This window comes from Erinaceus europaeus, chromosome X (genome assembly GCF_950295315.1).
Source record: "Erinaceus europaeus chromosome X, mEriEur2.1, whole genome shotgun sequence".
In the NCBI taxonomy this organism is placed as follows: domain Eukaryota; kingdom Metazoa; phylum Chordata; class Mammalia; order Eulipotyphla; family Erinaceidae; genus Erinaceus; species Erinaceus europaeus.
In genome coordinates, this window is record NC_080185.1 from 76,563,902 (window position 1) to 76,578,058 (window position 14,157).

Sequence of the window (14,157 nt, forward strand, 5' to 3'; positions counted from 1 at the left end):
AAATCTTCTTGGTTGATTGATCCTCTAATCATTATGTAATGGCCTTGCCTGTCTTTTATTACTTTATTTAATTTAAAGTCTATTGTGTCAGAGATGAGAATGACTGTTCCTGCCTATTTTTGTGGTCCATTAGTCTGTAGGATAGTTTTCCATTCTTTCACTTTAAATCTGTTTGTCTTGTTGGGTCAGATGGGATTCTTGCAAACAGCATATGGTTGTATTGTGTTTTCTGATCCATCCTACCACTCTGTGCCTTTTAATAGGTGAATTTAAGGTGTTGATATTTACTGATATTGTGGATTTAAGTTATTGCAGTGCCATTATTCAACAATTTTATTTTGTTTTCTCTGATATATTGCAAGTATTATGGCTATATTCTTGTTTATAGGAGGTTTTTTAGAACTTCTATCAGGGCAGGCTTGGTGATGGTTGCCTCCTTTAACTGTTGCCTATCTGAGAAGGTTTTTGTCTCTCCATCTATTCTGAATGAAAGTGTAATAGTATATATTATTCTTGCTTGAAACTCTTATCTGTCGAGTGCTGGACAGATATCTTGCCATTCTCTTCTGGTTTTTAGAGTTTGAGTGGAGAAGTCTGTTGATAGTTTTATGAATTTTTCCCTGTATGTGACTTTTTGGTTTTCTCTTACAGCCTTTAGTATCCTTTCTTTATCCTTACTTACTTCTTTTCATTATAACTATGATGTGTCTTGGTGTCTTGAATCTTTTTGTCTATTTTTAGAAATTTTTATTTAAAAAAAGGAAACTAACTAAATGATAGGATAAGATGGGTACAACTTCACACAATTCCCAACACAAGAATGCTGTATCCCATCCTCTCCCCTGATAGCTTTCCTATTCTTTAATCCTCTGGGAGTATGGACCCAAGGTCCTTCTGAAATGCAGAAGGTTGAAGGTCTGGCTTCTGTAATTGCTTCCCTGTTGAACATGGGCATTGATAGGTCGATCCATACTCCCAGCCTGTCTTTCTCTTTCCCTAGTGGGGAGGGGCTCTAGGGAAGCAGAGCTACAGGACACGTTGGAGGGGTTGTCTGTCCAGGGAAGTCCGGTTGGCATCCTGCTAGCATCAGGAACCTGGTGGTTGAAAAGAGAGTTAACATAAAAAGCCAAAGAAATTGCTGATTAGTCATGTACCTAAAGGCTGGAATAGTGCCGATGAAGAATTGGGGGTCCTCCATTTTGTAGATAGCTAATAGGCATATTTTAGTTATATTCTAATGGGCCTGTGGCTATACTAGTGGTTTTTTGTTTGTTTGTTTGTTTGATCCTGAAATCTGATATGCAGGTAGATACTAATTATTGTCTGGCGAGATGATGTCATGGCTGACAGAAGGACCAGAAAGCTGGATCAGGGAAGAGATTAGCTCCCAAATATGGGAAAGGCATATAAATATTGTTGATTGTAAACCCCATCTATTTGATGTGATCTGGGGCCCATATTCAGCTTAAGAGCCTATGTGACCTCTGTATCCCTGTGGATCTGACCTCACATTCTGTGGTCATATGTAGGAACATCCCAAGCTGCCCCAATGTTGACCCATCTTCCTCAGGTGTAGCATAGAGTATATTGTCCAGCCTCCCTTTGGAGGATGGAACATTCTCTACCATTGTTGATTGGATCAAGTTGGGTTGAGGTCAAGGTCCTGTGGGGGTTGACAAAGGGGTCTATTATGTTGCTCCTGATAGAGATGACTGGTAACAATGAAGAAGGATTTATTTGAGGTCTAGGCTCATTATGTCTGTTTGGGAATCCCAGGACTCCCTGAATAGGGCCTCAGCTGATGCGGTGGCCTGATAGTGACTAAAGAGTCATTGTTAAAGTATGCCAGTCTCTTGCCCTTGTTCAGCTTTTGCAGTCCTTGCTTTGATAAGGTTAACTTTCGAATAAGTGAGAGAAATGTAATAGGAAGTAGGTGAGGAGGGTATTTAAATCTAAGTAGACACTATTTCATTTGATAAAATTTGATACTGACTCACTACAGAATATTGTGTATTTTTGCTTTCAGGTATATATTTTGCCCTAATTTATGGATATATGTGAACATATGCTTTATCTTTTTTATTATTATTTAAGAAAGGAGACATTAACAAAACCATAGGATAGGAAGGGTACAACTCCACACAATTCCGCCACCCAATCTTCATATCTCATCCCCTCCCCAATAGCTTTCCCATTCTCTATCCCTCTGGGAGCATGGACCCAGGGTCGTTGTTGTTTGCAGAAGGTGGAAAGGTCTATCTTCTGCAATTGCTTCCCCGCTGAACATGGACATTGACTGGTCAATCCATACTCCCAGTCTGCCTCTCTCTTTCCCTAGTAGAGTGGGTCTCTGAGGAAGTGGAGTTCCAGGACACATTGGTGGGGTCTTCAGTCCAGGGAAGCCTGGCCGGCATCCTGATGGCATCTGGAACCTGGTGCTTTATCAGGACTTGGTCTATATCGTTGTTTTGGGACTTTGTTAGGAAGTGAACCACCTGAAATGGAATTAGAGAATACTATGAAAGGAAAGGTTTCACCTGAGTAATGAGGCTGAAGGGTTGACATTCCATGCCTGATGTCTCTGGACATAGTCTGAAGTGAAGTATGTTGAGGTGGTACTCGTTGCGTTGATTAGGTTGGGATCGGCGGATGTAATATCATTTGGTATGAATTGTGAGAAGCATGCAGGAAAGTGAGCTCCACCCTAGAAGTTCCAGGACTGGGGGAAATATAGGCTCTATAGAGGAAGTGGGAGGTTCCTGCTGTCTTAGGGTTTAAGAAGACAATAGATAGTTATTGCTATAATCACATTATTGGGCAATTGGGTTAACTTTGAAATATCCCTTTGTTAGGATTTGCTGTATCATACACAACATCACCATAATTTTTGTCCTTTGACATTATTTGTATATAGCTTTGCCACCAGTTGCTTCTGTTCTCCCTGGTCCAAGCTTTTTTTTTTTTAATTTAATAAAGGAGAAATAAAATCATAGGATAAGAAGGTTACACCTCCACACCACTCCCACCACCAGATCTCCATATCCCATCCCCTCCCCTGATAGCTTTCCTATTCTTTATCCCTTTGGGGGTATGGACCCAAGGTCATTGTGGGATGCAGAAGGTGGAAGGTCTGGCTTCTGTAATTGCTTCCCCACTGAACATGGGTGTTGACTGGTTGTTTATGGGGAGCAGAAGGTAGTAATTCTGGTTTCTGTAACTGCTTCTCTGCTGAGCATGGGCATTGACAGGTCGATCCATATCCCGAGCCTGTTTCTATCTTTCCCTAGTGGACCAGAGCTCTGGAGATGTGAGGGTCTAGGACACACTGGTGAGGTCATCAGCCCAGAGAAGTAGTGGTAGTGGCTATGACTCAAAGAATGTGTCCATTTCTTCTAAGTTGTCAAATTTGGTTCCATACAGGTGTCCATAATATTCTTGCATAATCTTTTGAATCTCTACCTCATCTGTTGTAATATCTTCTTTTTCATTTTTGAGTGATTTTACCATAGCATTCTCTTTTCTTTTGGTGAGTATCACTAGTGACTTATCTATTTTATTTATCCTTTCAAAGAACCAGCTCTTGGTTTTATTAATCTTCCTAAGGGTCTTCTTATTTTCTATTTCACTGATTTCTGCTCTGATTTTGACTATTTCCTGTCTCCTGCTTACTGTTGGTTCTTTTTGTTGCTCCACTTCTAGTTGATTGAGGTGGGTTGTTAGATGGTTTACTAGTGATTTCTCCTGCTTATTAATGTGGTCCTGTATTGCTATGAACTTCCTTCTCAGCAATGCTTTTGCTGCATCCTATAGAGTCTGGTAACTGGTTTCTTCATTTACATTGATATCCAGATAATTCTTCATTCTAATTTCTTCAATGACTCATTTATTGTTCAGCAGCATTTTGTTTAGACTCCAGGCTTTGTGGAAGTTTCTTTTCCTATTTTGGCTGATTTCTAGTTTCATGCCTTTGTGGTCTGAGAAGATGCATTTTATAATTTTAATATTTACATATCTGTTTAGACTGTCTTTGTGGTCCAGCATATGGTCAATCCTTGTAAATGCTTCATGTGTACTTGAGAAGAATGTATATCCATTACTTTTGTCATGGAAAGTTCTGTATATATCTATTAAGTCCATTTCATTTATGGTTTCTTTTAAGTTCGCTATTTTTCTATTGATTTTTTTGTCCAGATGTTCTGTCTCTTGCTGTGAGTGGTGTGTGGAAATCTCCTACTGTGTTGCTATCAGTGTCTCCCTTGAATTCAGTGAGTGTTTGTTTTATATACTTGGGTGCTCTTAAGTTGGGGGCATATGTATTAATGATGGTTATATCTTCTTATTGGATTGATCCTTTAACCATTATGTAATGTCCTCTATCTTTGTTTACTTTCCTTTTTAACATTTATTTATTTTCCCTTTTGTTGCCTTTGTTGTTTTTATTGTTGTAGTTATTATTGTTGTTGTTGTTGATATCATCATTGTTGGATAGGACAGATAGAAATGGAGAGGGGGGAGAGAAAGATAGACACCTGCAGACCAGCTTCACTGCTTGTGAAGTGACTCCCCTGCAGGTGGGGAGCCAGGGGCTCGAACTGGGATCCTTCAGCCGTCCTTGCACTCTTTGATTATTTCTTTCTCTGAAAGTTTGTTTTATCAGAGAATAGGATAGCTGTTACTACCCTTTTTTGTGAGTTAGTAGCTTGGAACATATCGCTCCAACCTCTTATGTTCAGTTTTCGTTTGTCTTTTCTTTGGATGTGTGTTTCCTGAAGACATATAATGGATGGATCCTGTTCTTTAATCCAGTTAGCTACTCTGAGTTTTTGACAGGTGAATTTAGGCCATTCACATTTAAGGTGATTATTGATATATATGGTTTAATTATGTCCATCCTAATTTTTGTTTGAGTTTTGTTGTTAAAATTCGGGAGGCTCTTGCCGGCCAGGCTGGCTTCACGGGCGGGTAACAGAGACGCGGAGACAACGGCTGGGCAGGGAAGCTGTATTTCTTTATTCAGGAACAACGATTCATAAACTAAGACAAACTAATCACCAAACAGAACTCTGCTGTCTCTTTGCGGCGGCACAAGCACTCTTTTCTTTTACTCTGGAACTCAGGAACCCTCTCTTACTCTGTCACTCTGGAACTCTCGTACTGGGGAACCCCCTGAAACTCTTCCACTGTGGAACTCTATCTTACTCCGTAACTCTCCAACTCTCGAACTCTGGAACTCAGGAACTCTCGGACTCAGGAACCCTCTCTCGGGGTTCCTTGGGGCGGGGCCAAGCAGGCCCACGAAATTAACAGGACTGATGCAATTCTCTTGGCGGGGAAGAACTACCCAATGTAAAGCATATGACAGAGTTTGTCTTAAATTGTTGATTATTTCCCCATTTCTTTCTTTCCTTTTTTTTTTTTACATTTTATTAGTTATTTAATATTGTTTTGCAAAATTACATGTCAGCAGGGGTATAATTCCACACCGTTCACACAACCAGAGTTCTGAATCCCCAGTCCCTCCATTGCAAGCCACCACAGTTCTCCCAAGGTTTCAAACAGGGGTTAATTATCATCTCTAAAACTAACTGTTTAGATTTGTACATAATTGTCCCCTTTTTATTCCAGATCCAGTTCTTTCTTCCCCTCCAAGCCACACATAACCCTATTACTACATCTAAATATCCCCCTCTTTTTCTGCTTCTCTCTCTGGGTCCTGAATCAGCTGGAGTTCAGAGTCCTCTTATCCTCTTCCTTCTATCACTTCTCCCCCACTTGGAGTATGGATCAAAATAGTTTTTGGGGTGCAGAAAGCAGTTCTGGCTTCTGTAATAGTTTCTTTGCTTGACCTGGGCATTGGAAGGTTAATCCATACCCCAGATTTTTATCTTTCCCTCATGGGGTAGAGCTCTGGAGAGGCAAGTTTCCATGACAAATTGGTGAGGTCATCTTCCCAGAGAACTCAGGATAAATTCTTGACAGCATCTGCAATTTGGTGTCTCAAGGTTTGCCCATTTGTTTCTATCTGTCCTTTTGTGTGGATTAGTTTTGTGATGAGTTCCTCATTGATATATCTTGTATTTCCTGTAAATCTTTGTTCTTTGTTTTGTATTGTGGTTACCACAAATGTAATAACTAACAATGTTTCTAAAATTGTCTTTTTTAAAGTTGATCATGATTAACATTTTATAGAACCGATTTGTCCATTAATTCCCTCCCCTTTCCTGTTTTATTGTTCTTTCCTATTTTTATTGTGTTCTTAGTTCTAATTTATTGATGTTCATCTTGCATAGAACATGTATTCCTTTGCTTCCTCTTTTCTTGTGGGACTCAATTTATTAATTCTTGTAAGGTGGGGTTGGTAACGGCAAATTTCTTTAGCATTTGGATTTTTGAGAAGACCTTTCTTTCTCCCTCATATTTGAAGGGTAATTTTTCAGGATACAAAATTCATTGCTAGAATTCCCTCACTTTAATACTTTGAATATACCATTCCACTCTCTCTTTACCTCTAGGTTTTGTGAAAAGAAGTCTGATGAAAGCCTGATAACTCTACCTTTGTATATAAATTTTTTCCTTTCCCTAGAAGCCTGCATATGTTTTTCTTTCTCATTGAGTTTTGATAGTTTTACAGTAATGTTGGTCATTTTGCATTCACATACCTGTGTGTGCCTTCTGCCTCTTGAATAAGTATCTTCTCAGGATTGCCTATGTGAAGGAAATTCCCAGTTAAAATTTCTTTGAAAATAGTCTCTGATTCTTTGACTCTGTCCTCATCCTCAGATATTCTTATCACTCTTGTATTCAACCTTATGATAGAGTCTACAATATCACAGAGAGTCATAACATTCTTTCTAAACCTTCCCTCTCCCTCATCTTTAAATTTAAAGAGCAGACTAAATGTATCTTGTAGATTGGAAATATTTTTTCTTCTAGATTAGAAATATTTTTTTCTTTTTTTCTTTCTTGTTTCCAGGGTTATTGTTGGGGCTCAGTGCCAGCACTACAAATCCGCTGCTCCTGGAGCCTATTTTTCCCATTTTTGTAGCCTTTGCTGTTGCCCTTATTGTGGTTGTTATTATGACAGAGAGAGGGAGAGACACCATAGCACCAGAGCTCTGGTGCTATAGTGACTCTGATGTGGTGCCAGGGTTTGAACTTGGATCATATGCATAGTAAAGCCTTTAACTGGTGTGCTGTCTCCCTGGATGAAAGATACTTTACAAATTATCTAAGGCAGTGTTCTCATTTTAGATGAGGTAACTAAAGCCAAGAGAGCATAAATTTCATGGTTACACATACTAAATGTCTAAGTAGTACTTCTGGCTCCAAGATGGGATTGCACTAACCTACCTTTAATAGAAGAAGTCACCTGAACTGGAATTGGCATATTGTACCAGAGTAAAAGACTCTGGGGTGCTTGGTTGGGGGTGGAATACAGGTCCAAAAAGGATGACAGAGGACCTAGTGAGGGTTGTATTGTTATATGGAAAACTGGGAAATGTTATGCATGTACAAACTATTGTATTTACTGTAGAATGTAAAACATTAATTCCCCAATAAAGAAATCAACAAAAAAAAGAAGAGTGTGAGAAAAAATAGCAGAAGTCCATAGTTATACAAAGTATGAGGACAAAAGACTCTAATTTCTTCCATAAACATGTGGAACTATTCAAACTGGGGAAGAATATATTAGACATGGCATTATTTTCTAGTAGCATAATGTCATCCAGCATTTTTTGCATTTCCAGACAAAAAAAAAGTACATGACTCCTGGTCATTCAGTCTCAGCTCTGTGTTATCAAAGAATCTTACTACTCTTTTTTCTTTTTGTCTTTATATTTTGAAATGGCTGTTTTGTTTAACTTGACCATCTAACATTCATAAAAAGATTACAAAACAAATTAGGTCTTAGTACCAGTTAAAAATCACTTATAAATAATTTATTATTTCATTTTTACTAATTATTGACTTTTTCCCTAGGCAATTATTCAAGGTGATTCACAAAGAGCATCTATATGTGTCATGCGCTGTAAAGATATGTTGATAAACCTTCCTGAAATGGTGAGTGAAATATTTACATTTATTTGCCAAGTATTTGAAATTACGTTATATCAAATTCTAGGGAAAATAATGAATACTTCATGTAACTATTTAGAGATTATATTTGAGGTCTATTTCATATAATCCTTAAAGAATTTTACTTCCTTTGTTCTTTGCCAGAAAGGTGTTCTATTAATTAATATTTTTGTGGTGCTAGGTCTGTGAACATGTGTGATTTAATTGACTCCATGTTTTTTCTTTTTTCTATTGAAATTTAAAAAATTATTTATTTATTCCCTTATGTTGCCCTTGTTGTTTTATTGTTGTTGATACTAATGTCATCATTGTTGGACAGGACAGAGAGAAATGGAGAGAGGAGGAGAAGACAGAGAGGGGGAGAGAAAGATAGACACCTGCAGACCTGCTTCACCACTTGTGAGGCGACTCCCCTGCAGGTGAGGAGGCGGGGGCTTGAACTGGGATCCTTACGCCAGTCATTGTGCGTGGGCTTAACCTGCTGTGCTTCTGCCTGATTCCTTCTATTGAAATTTTGATAGTTTTTAAAATTTATTTATTTATAAAAAGGAAACACTGAGAAAACCATAGAATAAGAGGGGTACAACTCCACACGATTTCCACCTCTAGAACTCCGTATCCCATACCCTCCCTTGATAGCTTTCCTGTTCTTTAACCCTCTGGGAGTGTGGACTCAAGGCCATTGTGGGATGCAGAAGGTGGAAGGTCTGGCTTCTGTAATTGCTTCCCTGCTCAACTTGGGCATTGACAGTTCAATCCATACTCCCAGCCTGCCTTTCTCTTTCCCTAGTTGGATGGGGTTCTGTGGAATCAGAGCTCCAGGACATATTGGTAGGGTTGTCTGTCAGGGAAGTCTGGTTGGCATCATGCTAGCATCTGGAACCTGGGGCCTTAAAAGAGAGTTAGCATACAAAGCCAAACAAATTGCTGAACAATATTGAACCTAAAGGCTGGAATAATGCAGATGAAGAGTTGGGGGTCCTCCATTTTGTAGATAGCTAGTAGTCCTATTTTAGTTCTATTCCAAAGGGCCTATGACGATACTAGTTTTTTGTTTGTTTTCCCGTGAGCCTGAAATCTGATATGCAGGTGGGTCCAACTTATTGTCTGGGGAGATGATGTCATGGCTGGAAAAAGGACCAGAAAGCTGGATCAGGGAAGAGAATAAGCTTCCAAATATGGGAAAGGTGTGTAAATATTGTTCACTGTAAAACCCACTGATTTGATCTGATCTGGGGTCTCTATTCACCTTAGAGCCTATGTAATCTCTGCATCCCCATAGATTTGGGCTCACATACTTTGGTCATGAATAGGAACGTTCCAAACTGCCAGGATTTCATAACCCATCTTCTTTGGGTGGACCATAGAGTATGTTGTCCATCCTCTCTTCAGAGAGTGGAACGTTCTCTATCATTGTTGATCCATGTTGAGGGCAACGTCCTATGGGGTCCACAAAGGGGTCTAGTCTGTTGTCCCTCATAGATATGACTGGTAATATTAGGGAGAGGGATTTATTTGATGTCTAGGCCCATAATGTCTGTTTGGGAGTCTCAGGACTCCCTGAATAGGGCCACAGCTGATGGGGTGGCCTGGTAGTGACTAAAGAGAGTTAAAGTGTGTCAGTCTCTTGCCCTTATTCAGCTTTTGCAGTCCTTGCTTTGATGAGGTTAGTTTTGGAGTGAGTGAGGGAAGTGCAATAGGAAGTAGGTGAGAAGGGTATCTAAGTCTAAGTCACTATTTCATTATGAACTTTATACTGACTCACTGCAGACTATTGTGTACTTTTGCTTTCAGGTATGTATTTTGTCCTAATGTATGGATACTTGTGAACATATGCTCTATCTCATGGGACCTGGTCAATATCTAGGTTTTGGGACTTTGTTAGGAAGTGAACCACCCAAAATTAGAAATTCTAATTTTCTAATTCTCATAGGAATTAGAAAATCCTATGAGAAAGGAAAGGTCTCACCCAAGTAATGAAGGTGAAGGGTTGACATTCCACACCTGACGTCTCTGGACACAGTCCGAAGTGAAGCATGCCAAGGTGGTACTCATGGTGTTGATTAGGTTGGGATCAGCAGATGCAGTGTCAATTGGTATGAATTGAGAGCATACATGGAAGTGAGCCCCACCCTACAGTTTCTAGGACTGGGGGAAATATAGGCTCTATAGAGGAAGCTGGAGGTTCCTGATGTCTTAGGGTTTAAGAAGGCAATAGATAGTTACTGCTATTATCAGATTATTTGGCAATTGAGTTCACTTTGAAAATCCCTTTGATAGGGTTTACTGTATCGTACATAACGTCACCATAATTTATGTCCTTTATATACAGCTGTGCCACTGGTTGCTTCTGTTCTCCCTGGTCTAAGCTTTTAAGAGAGTCAGTATGTCAGTGGCTCAGCCTATGGTCTGTGCATTAAAAAGTTTGAGACATTCGATCATTTTTCCCCTCTCATATTAATTAAATAGTGATTTATATAATTACAAATTAATAGGCATGTACATAAACACCATTCCCACTACCAAAAGACTGTGTCCCATCCCATCCTCCCACTGCCCCCCCCGAAGTCAAATTCTGCCCTCTCCCTCAACCCAGAGATTTTTACTTTGGTGCCCTACTCCAAATTCAGTCAAAACCTGCTCTGAAGTTACTTTTCAGTTCTTCTTTCTCAACTTCCGTTTATATGTGGAATCATCTCATACTCGTCTTTGTCTTTCTGATTTAGCTCACTTAACATAATTCCTTCTAGCTCCTTCCAAGATGTGTCAGAGAAGGTGGGTTCATTGTTTGTCATAGCTGTATAGTGTTCCATTGTGTATGGACACCTGGGTTGCTTCCAGGTTTTAGCTATTATGAATTGTGCTGCTATGAACATAGGTGTACACATTTCTTTTTGGTTGGGGATTATGGAGTCCTTGGGCTATATCCCTATGAGAGGAATTACTGGGTTATATGGAAGGTCCATGTGTAACCTTGTGAGAGTTCTCCAGACTGCTCTCCACAGAGGTTGGGATAATTTACATTCCCACCAGCACTGCAGAAGGGTTTCTCTGTTCCCACAGTATCTCCAGAATGTGTTGCTGTTGCCCTTTTTTAATGTATGCTATTCTCACAGGGGCGAGGTGGTATCTCAGTGTTGTCTTTATTTGCATTTTTTCTGACAATCAGTGACCTGGATCAATCTTTCATGTGCTTGTTAGCCTTTTGGTCCCTTTGTTCCTCTTCCTCTAAGACCTTAAGGTGTGCAGTAAGGTTGTTTATTTGAGTTTTTTCTTGTTCTCTAGTGTGTTATTGTGAGTCTGTGAATTTCCCTCTCAGTACTGCTTTAGTTGTGTCCCAAATATTTTGATAGCTTGTGTTTTCATTTTTATTTGTTTCTGGGAATATTTGAATTTCTTCTTGAGTGCTTCTTTGACCCAGTGGTTATTAAGCAGCATGTTGTTGAGTTTCCAAATTTTGTGACTTTTAGTCATTTTCTGTTTGTTGTTGAATGTTAGCTTTACTTCACTGTGGTCTGAGAAGATAGCTGGGATGATTTCAATGTTCTTTAATTTGTTGATACTGTCTTTCTGGCCTAACATGTGGTCTATCCTTGAGGATGTGCTGTGTGGATTTGAAAAAAATCTGTATTCCAGTCTTTGGCAGTCAAGAACTCTGAAAGTTTCCAGGAGGTCTAGTCCATTCATATCGTCATTTAATTATGTTTCTTTGTTGATTCTCTGCTAGGTTGATCTGTCTAAGTGTGAGGAGTGGGGTGTTGAAGTCTACCAGTATTATTGCATTACTATGGATGTATTTTTTTATTTCTTTCAGTAGGTACTTGATGTATTTAGATGGGCCCTCACTGGGTGCATAGATTTTAATAATTGTTAAATATTCATGGTTGATTTATCCTCTAATCATTATGTAATGACCTTGCCTATCTTTTATTACTTTGTTTAATTTAAATTCTATTGTGTCAGTGATGAGAATGGCTGTTCCTACCCTTTTTTTGTGGTCCATTAGCCTGTAGGATAGTTTTCCATCCTTTCACTTTAAGTCTGTTTTTGTCTTGTTAGGTCAGGTGGGATTCTTGCAAGCAGCACATTGTTGTGCTGTGTTTTCTGATCCATCCTCTCACTCTATGCCTTTTAATGGGTGAGTTGAAGCCATTGACATTTATTGATATTATGGATTTAGGGTATTGCAGTGCCATTATTCAATAATGTTTAGTTGCTCTGATATATGGCAAGTGTTTTGGTGATGTTCTTGTTTATAAGAGGTCTTTTAGAACCTCTTTCAGGGCAGGCTTGGTGATAGTTGCCTCCTTTAACTGCTGCCTGTCTGAGAAGGTTTTGATCCATCAATCTAGTTTGAATTAAATTCTAGCAGGATATGTTATTCTTGGTTGAAATCCTTTTTCATTGATGTCTCGATAGCTATCTTGCCATTCTCTTCTGGCTTTCAGAGTTTGAGTTGAGAAGTCTGCTGATAGTCTTATGGGTTTTCCCTTGTATGTGACAATTTGTTTGGCTTTATATGTTAACTCTTCTTTCATCCACTAGGTTCCAGATGCTAACATGATGTCCACTGGTCTTCTCTGGACAGAAGCCCCCACCAATGTGTCCTGCATTCATGCTTCCCCAGAGCCCTGCCCTACTAGGGAAGAGAGAGACAGGCTGGGATTATGGATCGACCTGTCAATGCACATGTTCACTGGGGAAGCAATTACAGAAGCCAGACCTTCCACCTTCTGCACCCCATAATGACCCTTGGTCCATACTTCCAGAGGGTTAAGGAATAGGAAAGCAATAAGGGGAGGAGATGGGATACGGATTTCTGGTGGTGGGAACTGTGTGGATTTGTATCCCTCTTTTCCACTTTAACTCATTTACCTATTCTTTCTCCCCTATTTCAGTGCCACTGACTAGTTAACTCTTTAGCATCACAGAGGGAGTTGATATTAAAAATAAATTTAAGGGGGTTGGGCGCTAGCACAGTGGGTTAAGTGCACTTGGCGCCAAGTGCAAGGACCAGCATAAGGATCCGGGTTCCAGCCCCTGGCTCCCCACCTGCAGGGGAGTGGCTTCACAGGTGGTGAAGCAGGTCTGCAGGTGTCTATCGTTCTTTCCCCCTCTCTTTCTTCCCCTCCTCTCTCCATTTCTCTCTGTCCTATCCAACAACAATGACATCATCATCAACAACAATAATAACTACAACAGCAATAAAAGACAAGAGCAAAAAAGGGCAAAATAAATAATAATAATTTAAAAAAACAAAAAAAATAAATTTAGATGTTAGGGAAAATATTTCCAGTACTCCATCAATTGTATATGTGTATGAGAATGGTATTACTTTCCCTCCAAACTTTATATTATAACATAAAATTTAATTCCAGCAAAAATTTATATACTGCCAATTACATGTCATGTTCTATTTCAGTCTTGAATTTTTGAAGTAATTTTGTTTTTATCAGAATGTTTCAAAGAACCCTGTAGACCTTCTGTTCAGAGACCCCATTCAAATTTTCCAGTACTGTTATTTTTATACAAAGATTGCTAAGTATTTATTATTTTTAATTAGATATTACTGAGAGAAGTTGAGAGGAGGGGTAGATAGAGACGGGATCAAAAGTGAAGCACCTGTAGCACTGCTTCACTACTCATGAAGCTTCCACCCCTGAATGTGGGCACCAGGAGCTTGCATCTGGATCCTAGCTCATTATAATGTGTGCCCCACTACCCAGCCCCCCATATTATTCTTTAGAGGAAGTAGATTCAATTTGCATCTAGTTTTTATAATTTTTCAATCTGAATTCATTTTTCATGATTTCCATGACTTTCATGAATTTAGCAGTATTGAAGATTATAAGCCAATAGTTTTATGTAATATTATAACTACTTTTGTTTTCTAAAACTATTTAAAACATAATTGAGATGCATGATTGAAATGTAACTTGGTGTTACATTGATAACTTAAAATTATTCATTCACTATTTTTGCCACCAGGGTTATTACTCAGTCTTGGTGCTGCATGACAAATCCACTATTCCAGTTAGCCATTTCCCCCTTTTTTCTATTTATTTTTGTGATTAATAATTG

At 39.1% G+C, this 14,157-nt stretch overlaps 1 protein-coding gene across 1 annotated transcript in view; it reads left to right on the forward strand.

The window, feature by feature from the left end:
* Positions 1-14,157, forward strand: part of TEX11 (testis expressed 11) — a 358,449-nt gene that overhangs the window by 80,974 nt on the left and 263,318 nt on the right. Inside the window, exon 6 of the mRNA XM_060183291.1 lies at positions 7,981-8,061. Coding sequence (XP_060039274.1) covers positions 7,981-8,061 — 81 coding nt within the window. The remainder of the gene's footprint in view (positions 1-7,980; positions 8,062-14,157) is intronic.